The sequence below is a fragment of the Tachysurus vachellii genome, chromosome 3 (genome assembly GCF_030014155.1).
Source record: "Tachysurus vachellii isolate PV-2020 chromosome 3, HZAU_Pvac_v1, whole genome shotgun sequence".
Taxonomy (NCBI): Eukaryota; Metazoa; Chordata; class Actinopteri; order Siluriformes; family Bagridae; genus Tachysurus; species Tachysurus vachellii.
The window spans coordinates 23,081,323-23,095,881 of NC_083462.1; the positions used below are offsets into that span (position 1 = coordinate 23,081,323).

At 37.6% G+C, this 14,559-nt stretch overlaps 2 protein-coding genes across 3 annotated transcripts; both read right to left on the minus strand.

Annotated features, from left to right (window-relative positions):
• Positions 1 to 1,341: 1,341 nt before the first annotated feature.
• On the minus strand, positions 1,342 to 4,849 carry tcte1 (t-complex-associated-testis-expressed 1). The gene is made up of 4 exons (XM_060864988.1): positions 4,687 to 4,849; positions 3,473 to 4,041; positions 2,287 to 2,736; positions 1,342 to 1,868 (listed from the first exon to the last, which is right to left on the minus strand). The coding sequence occupies exons 1-4, from the start codon at positions 4,838 to 4,840 to the stop codon at positions 1,686 to 1,688; spliced, it is 1,356 nt and encodes a 451-aa protein (XP_060720971.1). The 5' UTR covers positions 4,841 to 4,849; the 3' UTR covers positions 1,342 to 1,685.
• A 3,407-nt stretch (positions 4,850 to 8,256) lies between these two features.
• Positions 8,257 to 12,779, minus strand: rnf8 (ring finger protein 8, E3 ubiquitin protein ligase). Of its 2 annotated transcripts, none has more exons than XM_060866323.1 (8): positions 12,443 to 12,779; positions 12,042 to 12,170; positions 10,648 to 11,298; positions 10,478 to 10,540; positions 9,596 to 9,685; positions 9,267 to 9,374; positions 8,870 to 9,081; positions 8,257 to 8,505 (listed from the first exon to the last, which is right to left on the minus strand). In XM_060866323.1, the coding sequence occupies exons 1-8, from the start codon at positions 12,578 to 12,580 to the stop codon at positions 8,496 to 8,498; spliced, it is 1,401 nt and encodes a 466-aa protein (XP_060722306.1). In that variant the 5' UTR covers positions 12,581 to 12,779; the 3' UTR covers positions 8,257 to 8,495. The 2 variants fall into 2 exon arrangements, with proteins under 2 accessions (XP_060722306.1, XP_060722305.1); XM_060866322.1 differs by having other exon boundaries at positions 8,877 to 9,081; positions 12,443 to 12,778.
• Positions 12,780 to 14,559: the final 1,780 nt, after the last annotated feature.

The following is a 14,559-nucleotide window of genomic DNA, read 5'->3' on the forward strand; positions in this document are numbered from 1 at the left end:
CTTACCCACCCGGCGGCGCATTAAGGACAGAAAAAGCCGTTACAAATCCTTTCATGCAAGTGGACATGACATGCACTGCTGAGCAACCAAGTGCTCTGTTCAAATTGGATGCTGGACAGGTAGAGATAGAAATCCTAACGTTCCAAAATGACCTCCACCTCAAAGCCCATCAGTCTGCATCAAACTTTTGGTGCCTTGTGGACACAGAAAAGTACAGTGGTGAATGTACAGCAGCTATGAAAGTTGCCTGCCTTTTTGGTTCAACCTATCTCTGTGAATCAGCCTTTTCTAAAATGAACTTTATCAAGAACAAACACAGAACACACCTTACTGATGCACATTTACAAGACTCACTCAGACTTGCAGTGTCAAATTATTCACCAGATTACAGTACAATGGTGAGCAGAATGCAGTGCCAGGCTTCCCACTAACAGACATTTACAGACAAAGAAGAGATAACGTGTTCATTGAAAACACCATAACATTAAACTAAAAATGGTGCACAGAAATGTGAACATTTTTTTGAAAAAGACTAAATTACTTGTGAATATTCCTTCCATCATTGTTGTATAAATCATTGTTAATAATTGTGGAGAATAATTAACACTGACATGTGAGCAGTCTCTTCACCATAATATTATTATTATTATTATTATTATTAAAAAGTGATCTGTGCAATTTTGCTCTTGAGGAAGTTTGTATCAAACCGGTAGCCCTTCGTACTACTCAGTTCCTTTGAAGTAGCCCAGTCTTAAAAAGGTTGGTGACCCCTGCTCTAGGTCAACTATTCATTTGTCATGAAGGAAAGTCATGGGCGGCTTCTGTATAAATTCCCTTATGGGCATTAAATAGGGTCATGCCACACCAGGAATTATGCCTAGCTGCTTTCTGAGAATCACTGTGCACTTTCTCAAGGTTCTACAAGTTAACATTACTCTTTCTAGTGAAGTGACTCTGGTGGTCATTTCTGCATCCAGGTAGTCCTAAAGTGTGAGTGATTCCTTAGGACATTAGGGTTATCCAGGTATTATAATACCAGAAAAGCATAAAATGAAGGCTCATTAACATACAGTAGTTTGCAGTTTTGTGCACAGACTAATTACAAGCAGTGTGTGAGATTTAAGTAAGATTACCTAGAAAACAAGAAAAGACATAAGGTTGGGGATATGGGTCCAATTTACACGTGAATCGTTTACCATACATTTTTTTTTTTAACCATAATTTATATATATTATGTGTTATATGTTTTATATATATATATATATATATATATATATATATATATATATATATATATATATATATATATATATATCTTACTTTTATGTCAGCAGGTGATAACAGTGTCTAAAATAAATAATGGCAACAAATGATGGTTTCCAAATGAAGCAAACAGATTGCCTGGGCTCATATGGGCATGCAGTTTTAAAGGCAAATATTAACAGCATCTGTCTCCATTCTGTGTTTCAGCCCCTTACTCCATTGGGATAAATGTTCCTTTTTCACCATGTAACCATAGTTTTTGACTGCAATCTTTTCATGGGGGAGCTAATCATTACAAGCACCTGCATGCTAGAATTTAAAATAGTCATGTATTATTATTCAGGATTATTCAGCAGATCACATCAAAATTATAATTTTCTCAGTGTGATATTTAACAAACAAGCTGCATCTTAAACAACGGTTTACGGTTTGTATACGCCGTTTACTGTGTCCTGTGAGCATTTGCGTCGGGCTTTGTCCTGATTGGTGCACAGTACCTCTCGGATACAGTAATCGCTCTCCAGGCTTATTTCAGTTAGGCGAATATCACACTCCAGCAAGCTGCTGTTGTGCAACATCCCTTCTTCCAGGACCTTCCCTCCATCCTACACACCATGGGGACATGGCAATTTCATTTGCCTGCTAAGCTAAATGCTAAATGTACTATAAAATTGCGATACAAACTACTGTAATATAACTTACATAGCATTGGGGATTCAAAAGTCAGAGAGCACTAGTAAAAATACATTTTTAATTTTTTCTAATTTAATTTTCATTACAAATTATATTATTGTTAACAACTTGAGTGAAAAGTCTTTGATGACAGTGTGCTCTTGAGCTGATATGAACCTGCTGATCCATTTTAGCTCAAATCCATTGTTGGAATTTCAGTGTGGTCTCAGACTTTTGGACTCCACTATATGTTCCATTGTCTACTATACTGTATAAGGTAGAAAATGCATAATCTTCTCTGTTATATTATTTTAGAAGCACGATTTTTAAAAGTAACACAACAGAACTCACCATTCCAAGTTTGTTGCAGGACAAGTTGAGGTTCCTCAGTGTAGTGTTCTGTACTAAGACCTGTGAGAATGCTGTGGCTGTGGCCTCTGTCATCTCATTGGCCCCTAACTGAAGGTTTACCAGAGTCTGATTTTTTAGCAGGGCCTGGGCTATAGCATGGCCGCCTTCATCCCCTAGCTGATTCAGTCTCAAGTTAAGTGACACTAAAGAGCTGTTTTTGGAGAGGGAATGGGCTAAGGCTTGGGCCCCTATACCACTGATCCAGTTATCATACATGTTCAGTGTCTCCAGACAGCTGTGGTTGAGGAGTTTGCTGATGGCCCTCACCCCTCTATCCCCTATAACATTATGTGAGAAGTCGAGCTCCAGCAGGGATGGGTGATCCAGCAGGTGTTTTACCAGTATGCGACACCTCTCATCATCCATGTTGCTCCGATGGAGTCTGAGAACCTGTAAAGCAAGACACCACAAACAAACAGGATAAACACAAGAGCAAATAAACAAATAAAACAGCATTTGGTAGTGTTAAAATCATTCATTCAGTCATTATAGAGTTTAGGTGTGAAGCAGACAAGTATCTAAGGAAGGGGGTCTTATGCTAAAATTAAGAGGATTTTGTATCAAAGTTACGGAAATCTCACCCACGTGAAATTAACACCGTATTGATAGTTTTCCTTGCAACACACAAGCTAAAATATGAGCCAGTACTCCGCTGCCTTCAGTGATGGAGGAATGTTCAATTCTGACAGCAATATAGCACCTAGGTGCCAAAAACATCCTGCATGTAAACATTGCTGAGTCGTTGCACAGTAGTTGAAGGCTCTTGGCTTACTTAATCCACTGTCAGGCACTTAACCCTCTATGCTCCAGAAGCACTGTATCATGACTGACCCTGTGTACTTTCACACATGAAATATATGAAAAAGAGAACATGGTACAGAGTTAATTTATTCTGCCTGTTTAAGATAGGATTACATTAAAAGAGCTCTGGATAATTCAATCTTATTCCAATTACAACGCATCTTGTGCAATTTTGCACCATAGACAGACATATTAGAGAGCAGGAAAGGCAGACCCTGTTGAGTATGTACATGTGTGATGTAAATTAAAACTACACTGAAACAATGTGATGAAATAGCAGTCAAAGTAAAAGTATGAAAGCTGAAACAGAATAATCTATTTAAACCTTCAAGGATTTGCAGGATTTCACAGCCTCAGCCAATGATTGACAGTCACGGAGTGTAAACTCAAACAGATGCCACTCAAAGTTCATTCCACAGTTTTTTACACCATAAACCAACTGCAGCTCTTCCAGGTTGATCAGTTTGTCCAGCAGAATTCGGAAGTCAAAGTGATCCATTGAAGGCCCCTCGGTATAAAAATCGCTGACAGAATCTGCGCTGTCACCATCTTCAAACATTGGCTTCTCTTTAACTGGTGGCAGGAGTTGTGAGATCCTCAGCCGCTTAACATAGTTTCTGCACAGTGGCACAATCTCCAGCACAGACTGGTTGTCGGTTATGTCTGGGAGAAAATGTTCAATGATGTTCTCGAGATGGCGTTCAAAGAACATGCGCTTCCAGCTGTTGCCATAATCAGAGGCATCGCACACCCTCCAACGGCTTTGACAGCATCGCTTCCAGAAGCCCTCGTCGCTGATCAGGTTTGCTGTTATGGTCAGAGGCAGAGTCGGAGGAAGCTTATCCAGGACAGAAGCCTTATGTTTGGGTGAGAGTTCCTCAACAATGGGATTTTCTGTAAGGAATTCGAGCACAAAAACAAATCAATGCTAAATATATTTTATCACCATAATCAATAAGCGGTCTCACTAAAGGTTTCAGTGTATACCTGGTGTATAGTGGATACCTGTGTACTGAATGTCTGTATCCATAACAATGGGCAGCAATAGTGTATATTATCATATATATTCTGAGAGAGCTTTGCACTATAGATTTTGGAGCATTCCTATGGAGATATGCCCATTAAAACACAAGACCACACAAGTTGATCAAAGATATATGGTAAGAAGGCGTGACATGAAGTTGATGATCCGATTTATCCCAGAGGTGTTCAGTGGGGTTGAGGTCAGGGCTCTGTGCAGGTCACCTAAACTCCAACCTTGCAAAGACTTTATGTATCTTTTTTTTTTATAGACAGGGGTATTGTTATGTTGGACCATGTTTGGGCCCCTTAGTACCAACGAAGGAAAATAATTGGTATTAATAGTTAATACTAGATAATTCAAAGACATTATATACAAATGTGGGTTTCTGACTTCATGGCAGCAGTTTATGGAAGAGCCAAATATGGGTGGGACGGTCTGATACAGTCAACATACTTTTTGAGATGTGCTTGGTAATAAAAAGTGCTAGGCAAAAAAATTTATTATAATAAGATTACCTTCAAAATTTTGCACGATGTGTTCAAGACTTAGCTGTGTCAGTGAAGGCACCACAGCTAAAGACCACTCCAGATCTTCAGCTCTAATTCTGCGCAGTTTTCCATGGTCTGCCTCGGTATTAAACTCTAGGCTTTTTATATTGGTCAGATTCATCGTAGCTTTTGCTAATGCCTGTGAGAGAGACAGAAGACAGAATTATCACTTGTGATATATTATATATATATTATATATATATATATATATATATATATATATATATATATATATATATATATATATATAACAACGTAGCTATAGACATACTACTTGCATGCTTTAGTATATGAATTAATTTACTTCTCTATACTACATAGCTGTTTACCACGTTTACCAGCTTTTAAACATGTAAACTTGTGAACTGAAATCTACTTTAGGTGAAACTTTACCTTTGATGGAACGAGATCCTAAAAAAAAAAAATACGCCAGGAATTATATTGCGATGAGCTACACGTTAACGTTCCGTTTGTTTATACATAGGTTGCCTTGGTAACAGCAGGCACGTGAAATTAGCTCCTTCCAGAACGTTTCCATAGTGACATGCAAGCGTGAGATACGCCACGGCGGTGCGCAAAATTGACGCTGCACAAATAAAAAGTCTTGAATTTTAAATTTTAATATATCTCTTTTCGATTTGATTGGCTTTTAAACAAATGCCTATTCCTACGTATGGATAGTTCTAGAAATATTTGAATGCCCTAATTAACAAGTCACATATTTTTCATTCATTCATTCATCTTCTACCGCTTAACCGAACTACCTCGGGTCACGGGGAGCCTGTGCCTATCTCAGGCATCATCGGGCATCAAGGCAGGATACACCCTGGACGGAGTGCCAACCCATCACAGGTCACATATTTTATTAAATTCAATTCAAGTTTATTTATTGAATATTTTATAAAAAAATGTACATTTTTATCCATAGCAAGATGACGTGTAACCCCTTAAAAAACATAACATATTTTTGATTCTGGGAAAATTGACTTAAAATGTAACTAACTAACCAGAAAACTAACTCAATAAATTTATTTATTTATAAATTACATAAATAAATGTAATTAATTAACAATGAACAAATTAATTGTTAATTAATTAGTTGATTAATTACAGCCAGTCTGCACAAGGCACAAGGTTTATTTCATTAGTACAGTGTAGAAGGTTGTTATAATTAACAACCTATTATTATTATTATATATTTATTTATACAGAGTCAGCATTACCTCACCAGTCCTGTGAGGATGATTTAAACATGTCAGTAAAAATTACACTAAAAATCATATAAATATATTATAGTAACATGTTAAATCATAAAAGAAGTCTTCATCCAATGCATGCTCTGACCAAGTACAGTATCAGTCCCCTGCTGAAATGCAGCTTAATCCGAACAGTTGCCAGGTGCCAAAACAAAGGTTTGGTCAATCTGGTAGAAAACCTTTGCCAGCTGGTCAAGCTGCGTAACTAAAGCAGCTTAATGGACAAGATCAGCAGAAATACTTAAAATCCTTTCCTAACAGTCCTAAAGAGTGTCTCATATAGACAGGTCTTGGAACAACTGGTGTTTGAATGGTGCTTTATGATTTCACATTTTTTAAAGGTTTAATATACTCTAAATGTCTATTACATGTTTTTTAATACTATTATTATGATTAATATTTTAATGAAAGATCTTTTTGATCAAGATAATTTGTCTACAGTGGGCAAATTTAATGGCCCTGAAATGACAAACATTTACATAACAAACAATACAATATCATAAAGCATGACATAGAGCATTGCATCTACAGCTATATATGAATACAGTATAAAGTCTTAAACCCACTTCCCTATTCCAAAACATGTTTCACTATGTTAAAAAATAATATGTAGAAAAATACAGGAAAGGAAATGGACTAAAAGCTCATATAAACACCTAAATATATACATCCTGTAAACTGCATGCAGGTAGCTTAGAAAATCTGCTGGGTTAAAAATAACCTCACAGGATCAAAGTGTGAGCTGTGGTTATATGCTTTGTCAGGTGATTTTCACACAGAACTTTCACACCAGAGCTCTCCCAGGTTTTTGGCTTCACTTGTGGGTTTTTATGTGACAGACGTTTCCACACTTTTATAGTCGGGGTTTTTTTCAATAGTGTGGAAAAAAAAAAAGAGCTGTGGAGCCTTTTGAGAAATTTTCCATTATAGTATTGCACAAATACAGAGAATTATCTGCTGTTTCACATCCTGGACATTTATTTATTTTTACAATTGTCATGACCCAGTATGCCAATTAATTGCAAATACTTCCATTGTTTTATATATGTATGGTTTGACTTTGAGCTATTGGCAGAAGGTGAGAGTTTAGTTTGTCAGGTTTTCTTCATGTCCTCCAGCCTCCTTCCAGTTGGTGGTTCGGTGACAGAAAATGATAAGCGCTTGCAGGATGTATTCATGACTAATTCCTGGGATAGACAGTACCATGTATTTACCAAGTCATTTAGAAAAAGAAAATAAAAATACAAACAGACAATGATGTCAGTGAGTATGTGCTTGTCTAAGAGAGGACTCAAGTCCCAAGGGTAAAAAAGGTGGATGACAAGCCTTGTGTCCACTAGCATAGGTCCATTAAACTTTAATATATATTTGTAACACCTTTATGGTATGCCTAAATGTCTGGCATGTTATTTCAGTACCAACAAAAGACTGCTGGGATGCAACCTGCTGGAGATTTAGCCCTGAAACTGTACTGGCCTTTTCCAGTTCAGAGCCTATCCTGATACTTCAGATAAACCACAAAGATCATTATTTTCATGACATATCCCAATATTTACATGTATTTGCATCAATATAGTAGTTAGAAGAAGTATTTGGAATATTTTAACCACGTGTGGCAAAACTCATAAAAGTCAATTGGCTATTTATATGATCTTTCTGTGATAACTTTTTCTATCAAGTTTTTTAAATGTCAAGATTGCAAATGATAAAGAGGTCTGCAGCTGTACTTTAGATCACAACAGAAAATAGTTGTATTATAACTAGTTTAGCCTACGGACATTCTCTAAGCAAGTTACATAATACAAAATAAGTGCTGTTAATTAAATGTTGGCTAATTAAAACAATGCTGGTGGCTGTGTTCAGATCTCTCGCTTTGCTCAAGCTTCTTCCAATCCTGGGGTTATTTTTGTGCCTATGGTTAGGCCATTCACATGGGGCACGGCGATATAAAAGAAAATAATATGCTGCCCCCTAGTGGTAAAGACACCTACAATTAATTTATAGTGACAACAATGGCTTTGATGATAATGTTGTTCAAGGAAACTTTAAACTATGAACATAACTGTTGGGGTGCTGTCACTGTGATCGTGACCTTCAAATCAGAAGACAAACACCAAAATGTATGCATATCCTTGCCATGAATGGACCAGAGAGAGTGTGAAGAAATAAGGGCCTAATAACTGTTTTACTGAGGATCAGTGTAGAACTGACTAACCGAACAAATCTAAATCGTAGATAAAAACATTAGAATATTATTACAAATTAGACAAACTGTAATAGCTTAATGATAATCTATTCTGCTTTATTAGTAAGACAAAGAGGAAAAACTAACAAATATGACAAATATCTACAAACAGCAACAAGTTCATAGCTCTATATTTCACATTCATACTAATGATCATACACACTGATATTATTTACAGAGGGCGTCACCATGTTGCCTTTGCTGTGCTGGATATTTGATTCGATGGGTCACTGTCACTATCATCCTGGATCACTACCAGTCCGACAGAAGGAGATTTACGCTGTCCTGTGAAATCCCAGACAAAGGCTTTTATAATATTTTGTATATTTTATATAATAATAGATCTGAATTACACTGCAGATCTATTTAAACAGAAAAAGTTTAATGGATTGCTGGGGTTTAACATGCAGAAATTACTAATGGACGATTTGTAGTTATCAAGATCCAAAGAAAAAAACTGGCCACAACACCTGGGTGGAATATATCGCATACTCTTAACTAAACTAGCTAAATAAACTATATATCTAAAAAAAAAACCCATCTTGCTCTTTAATTATCTTATAAGTACAGTTAAAAAAAAATCACGTAAATAACCATTGTATAATGATGCTAAACAGCGTTTGCAGTATAGTGAGCAGGGAGGACGCACCTCTCACCTTTCCTCTGGCTGATAAGCACTGTTCTCCTCTCCCTCATAGCACTGCTCAGGTTTTCCACCATTCGGTCAATGCAGTTGTCCAGCACAAGAGAGCGAGCCTGCGATACAATGGGCCGCCTGCAGATGGGACACTCGTCTCTTCGTCTTCGCCAGTCTGCGATACAGTGCTGACAAAAACTGTGAGCACAGCTCAGTGTCACTGCCTGAGAAAAGTGACAGAAATTGACTTCAACACAAGAAAAATTTCTAGCCAACAAAAGTGAACTGACTGACTCACTACCACTAAATATTTTAAACTGTTCAGTATGAATAAACACATTCAGACATACTATTTATGCATGGACATAACATTCTAATTTTAAAGCTCAATAACCCATGATGCCCATACCTCAATGAAGAGTTCAGCACAGATGATGCACTGCAGTTCATTCTCCAGCACTTCTGTCATCTGTGTGACTACCTCATCTTTCTGAGCCCTTGCCAGCTCTTTCTCCTCCTGCAGCAAATCCAACAGTCATTTACCGTGTAGCAAACACACCAAACAAACATACAAATAACAGTCAATACATATTTTTGTGTTTGGGAAGGTGCTGCGAATACAGTTACAATAGCATAAAATGGAAATACCTTCAGGAAAAAAAAAATACAGAAAAATGTTAGAAAAAAGAGATAACCATCAGCTTTCACTGTTAGGTTACTTTCTACACCATTGAATACCTTGGTAACTTCTAGCTCTTTGTCTTTGGCCTGAAGAACTTCTTGAAATCCTTCTCTCTCCTGTTTGAGCTCTTCTATAACTCTGTGGTGCTGAAGCAGTAGAATACAGACAGGACACAAGAGAGAAAAGGTGAATGACCACCGTAATGTGACAAAGCTGTCTGGGTTATAATTCCAACATTAAATATATTTAAAAAAAAAAAAAACAACCCACAACAAACACACAAGGCAGTTTGCATGAAAATCAATTTCACCTATATACAGTGGTGCTTGAAAGTTTGTGGTCTCTTCCAAATTTTCTATCACACAAGTATAAGCAAAAGTATGTGATCATGGGTGAGCACCCTATTTTATTTAAACAACAGGGCTCTATCAAAATTTGATCTAAACACCACACTTATTATTTTTTTTAAATGGTATCATGGCATAACAAAGGAGATTTCTGTGGACCTCAGAAAGACTTCTCTCACATCGGCTAATGTTAATGGTCATGAGGCTCCATAGGAAGAATACAGAACAAAAATGGTGTGCATGGCATGGTTGCAAAGAGAAAGCCACCGCTCTCCAAAAAGAACATTGCTGTTCGTCTACAGTTTGCTAAAGATCATATAGACAAGTCAAATATCAACAGGAAAAAAGGAGGCTGAAATAAATCTTTATTTTTTAGATGAGAAGCATAATGTTTGGAGAAAGAAAAACACTGCATTCCAGCAAAAGAACCTTATTCCATCTGTGAAACATGGTAGTGGTAGTATCATGGTTTTGGTACATCTGGGCAAAGAGGATCATGCTACAAGAGGATCATGCAGCAAGACAACAGTCCTAAGCACGCAAGAAGAACAAAGTTAAATTTAAGCACCACAGTACCTCCAAACCACTTACCTCTTTTAAAGCCTCCTCGAGTTGTTTTTTCAGGCCATCTTCTTTCTGCTGGCTTTTTTCCATCTTTTAAGAAAGAACATATTTTGTATGCTTATATATCCTATAGCAGAATCCAAAGATTTACACATGTATGGACAGAATAAGGATTAAAAGATTGCATGTTAACCCACCGCCAGTCGTCTCTCCTCCGCGCACACAGACCTCTCTAGGATCTCCATACGTTGCTGTGCCATTTCCTGCTGCGATTTTAATTCGCCTCTTAGCAGCTTCATCTGCTCCTGCAGAACCTCCATTTCCTGCTGCTGCTCTAGACTTGAGCTCTCTTGCCCCTCTAACTCAGCTGCTCGCTTTTGTGTGGCCCCCATGCGCTCCTTCAAAGCTTTCAGGTTGTCACTATAGCGCTTTAAGGTAGTCAGATGCTGGCCGCTGTCACTACATTGAGTGAAGCTCCCAGATGATTGACTAGGTCCAGCCTGATCCGGTACGGTTGCTGTGGGACACGATTGGCCGTGAGATTTATCTGTGTTAGATGTGCGATAAAGCTTTGGTTTTGAGTCTGGAGGGTTGCTCGCCTCTGTCTCATCTGTGTCAAATTTTCGTTTAAACTTTTTTGGCCTGGATGTCAAAGCTTTGACTTCTGCTGTAGTTGTTTTTGTCAAGAAATCTTTGATCTCATCAAAGCTGGAGTGGAGAAGAACATAATCAAACTCAACTGGGTTACCATCCAATGGGACGCCAAATCGCACATCATCACCCTCCTGCAGAATGTGAGGTTGCCCAGGGGATATCCGAGTACCATTCACCCACACTCCATTTAGGCTCTGAGGCAGTGAAGAAATTAAGAAAGCCAATTATTGAAAGCAACAGCAGTCTAGGAAAACAATAAAAAACCCACAATGGGCTGTTATTCATTAAAATTAAATTGTAGTCTAATCTAATTAACAAACAAGTATAGTTTCTTTAGGCGTAATAATTTTTTTACAACTTAAAAATGCTTGATTTGCAGATGGACACACACACTCTTTTAAGGGAATTATAGTACAAATAAAATAAGTAGATGTGCACCCTTTTATCATTTACAATGTCATGTAGTTACCAAAAAAAAAAAAAAAAATTAGTTACCATACAGCTGTCCTAATTATTTTAATTACTAACACTAACTTCATAGCTGCTATAATGACATAACTCTAACAGGAACTTGTTTTGCACAAAATTAAACGCAACCGTAATGGGATTAAAAAGGTATAATATATTGTTCTTTAATAAACACAATCTGCAATAACTGACAAATTGCTAAAGAATAAAACATTTAAGATTGGGAAATAATCAACATTGAGATCAAATCACAGCAGCAGGTGGGTAATTATTTTACTTTACCATAATGTCCCAAAAATGTTTTATCTCTAACTTGTTAAGCAAGAAGAGTTTATAAGTGCTATAAGAAACTGTAGAGTTCTAACAGAGCCACAGCACTTACTAAACTGTTTCTTTAAGGTTATCTACACAGAAGAGGTTTGTTTTAAATGACAGTATTACAAAAGTGAGCTGTTTGTGGTTACTTTACCTCATTGTCAGTTACCGTCCACTGGCCATGTTCTCTCTGCTTAAACGTACAGTGGTTTCTGGAGATCATCAGTGGACAACTCACTGACAAAATCTGATGGGTGACGTTCAGACCACGTCCAACTGTAACCTTGTACAAAGCAGAAATGATTATAAAGAGAAATAATGTTCTTAGGTACGCCATGCTAACTGAGCTAATGAGCTAACACTCTGCTACGTATATCAACTTTAGCTAGCTTGACTAGCTTATTTTTGTTAGTTACCCATTATAAGTAACTTAGGTCTGTAGGTTTTAGAAGTGAATTATAAGTGAATAAGTGAACATATTATTAAACTGGTAGCTACACGGTTATCTTGTACGCCGGTTAGCATGTTAGCATGTTAGCTAGCTCAACCAGTTACCTCAGCATTTTCGAAGAGTCGTAGCCAGCCACTGTCTTTCCCAACTCGTTTCAAACACCATATTTTACCAATCTGCCTACAGTTTTCTTCTCCATCCTCAGGTGATAAGGAAGAGACATTCTTTGCAACCTTTTCCATAATTGATAAGCCATAAAAGTTTAATTAAATAGCCATTTTTTCAAGGAATAGTTGACATTTTATTTTCTATCCGAAGTTACAGCGCCGCTCCAGAGGAAAGAAAATAGCAAGAAAACAACACGCAGTGTGAAGGCGGACACAAACACAACAGAGAGCTGGAACACGATAATTCAACACATTTAACAGCAGATTTATAAACGATCCAGCAGAGAGCAGCACAGACCTAATCTGACAGCGGGGACAAGGCGGACAAGGCATTCACTAAATTCCAGGGGTTTCGTTACCACGACGTAAAGTGGGCGTGTTTCCGTAGGTTTTGGAAAAACGCTCTCTTTAAAAAAAACCAGCATACCTCGGAGGACAAAACAGTCATACAGGTAGATTTATTTTAGAAAACAAATAAACAACCAAAAACTACAGTTATGGTTATGGTTAGGGTTAGGGATAGGGTTAGATTATCAAATACCCGATGACGCAATATCTGTTAAGCTGTTCTGAAATCCCTGGAAATAAGTGCCTGCCAATCTGACAACGTTAAAACTGTGTCAAAACCCCTTGTTTTGTGCCAAAGTCCTGGCTATAGTTGTTTACATTTTTGTTATAAATGTTTATAATTTGTGTTTATAGTTTGTGTTTGTGTTGTTTAGATGAACACAATGAATAAGAATATCATGAATCCTTTAATGTCACACACACACACACACACACACACACACACACACACACACACACACACACACACACACACACACACACACTTATTATTTTCAGTAGCCAGTCCACCTGCTGACAGCTACACTTTTCCCCCTGTTTCCTCCAAAAGCCAGTATGTTGATGAATGCTGATGCTAATTTGCCCTTTTTTTGTGAATGAGTTTGTGAATATGTTTATGTGTATGAAATAAACTGGATTCACTGTATTCGCACCTTACACCCATTTACAAACCGATTCAAAACTGGAGCTTTCACGCAACAATCACTTATATAAAAGATTGTTGCCATCCCTATGGAGAACTTGTCTCAAGCGTTAAACCACTATATGGTGCCAGTTTTGGCTGAATGGCAGTGGTCATAATTGAGGCTGAATCTGATGTTTGGCTACGGTATCTGAACAGATTTTCTTCTGAACTTTAGAAAATGTTCTTTTTTTGTTTTGTGTTTGTTTTGTTTTGTATTTTTTGTAAAGCAGAGTACAGTGGCTGAGAGTGGAATGAAGGTGCACCAGAAAACCATTTCAAGAGCTCAGCATTAATGAACACTGTACAAGAGGGGAAACCATTGTTAAGCTATATAGAAGCACAAAAATGACCCAGTGAAGATGTGTAGTTTTGTTGTGATGAGACAGAGATCAAGAGATCAACAGTGGAGATGATTGTGGACTTCAGAAATCCTCCCCCACTCACCATCATAGACAGTACTGTGTCTGCATGTGAAGGCATTCAAGTTCCTGGGCTCCACCATCTCACAGGACCTGAAGTGGGACACTCACTTTGACACCACTGTTAAAATGGCCCAACAAAGGATGCACTTCCTTAGCCAGTTGAGGAAGTTTAACCTGCCACAGGAGTTGCTGAGACAGTCCTACTCAGCCATCATCAAGTCTGTTCTGTGCACTTCTGTAACTGTCTGGTTGGCTCAGCATCAAAATCAGACATCAGAAGATGGTTCAGACTGCCGAAAGGATTATTAGTGCTCCCCTACCCACCCTTCGAAAACTGTATATACTCAGAGTGAGGAAAAGTACTAAGAACAGTTTCCTCCCCCCAGGCAATCTACCTCATGAACAGTTAAATGTTCCCACCATTTTGCAATAACAACATGCAATGACTTTACATATAATTTTTACCGTCTCCATCCTAGTACATCCCTGCATCTCATTCTATTTTATTCTATTCCATTCTACCATCTATAGCACAACGGTACATATAATTTATTTATTTTTAAATTTATTTAAAATTTTTTTTTACATATGTGTATTTT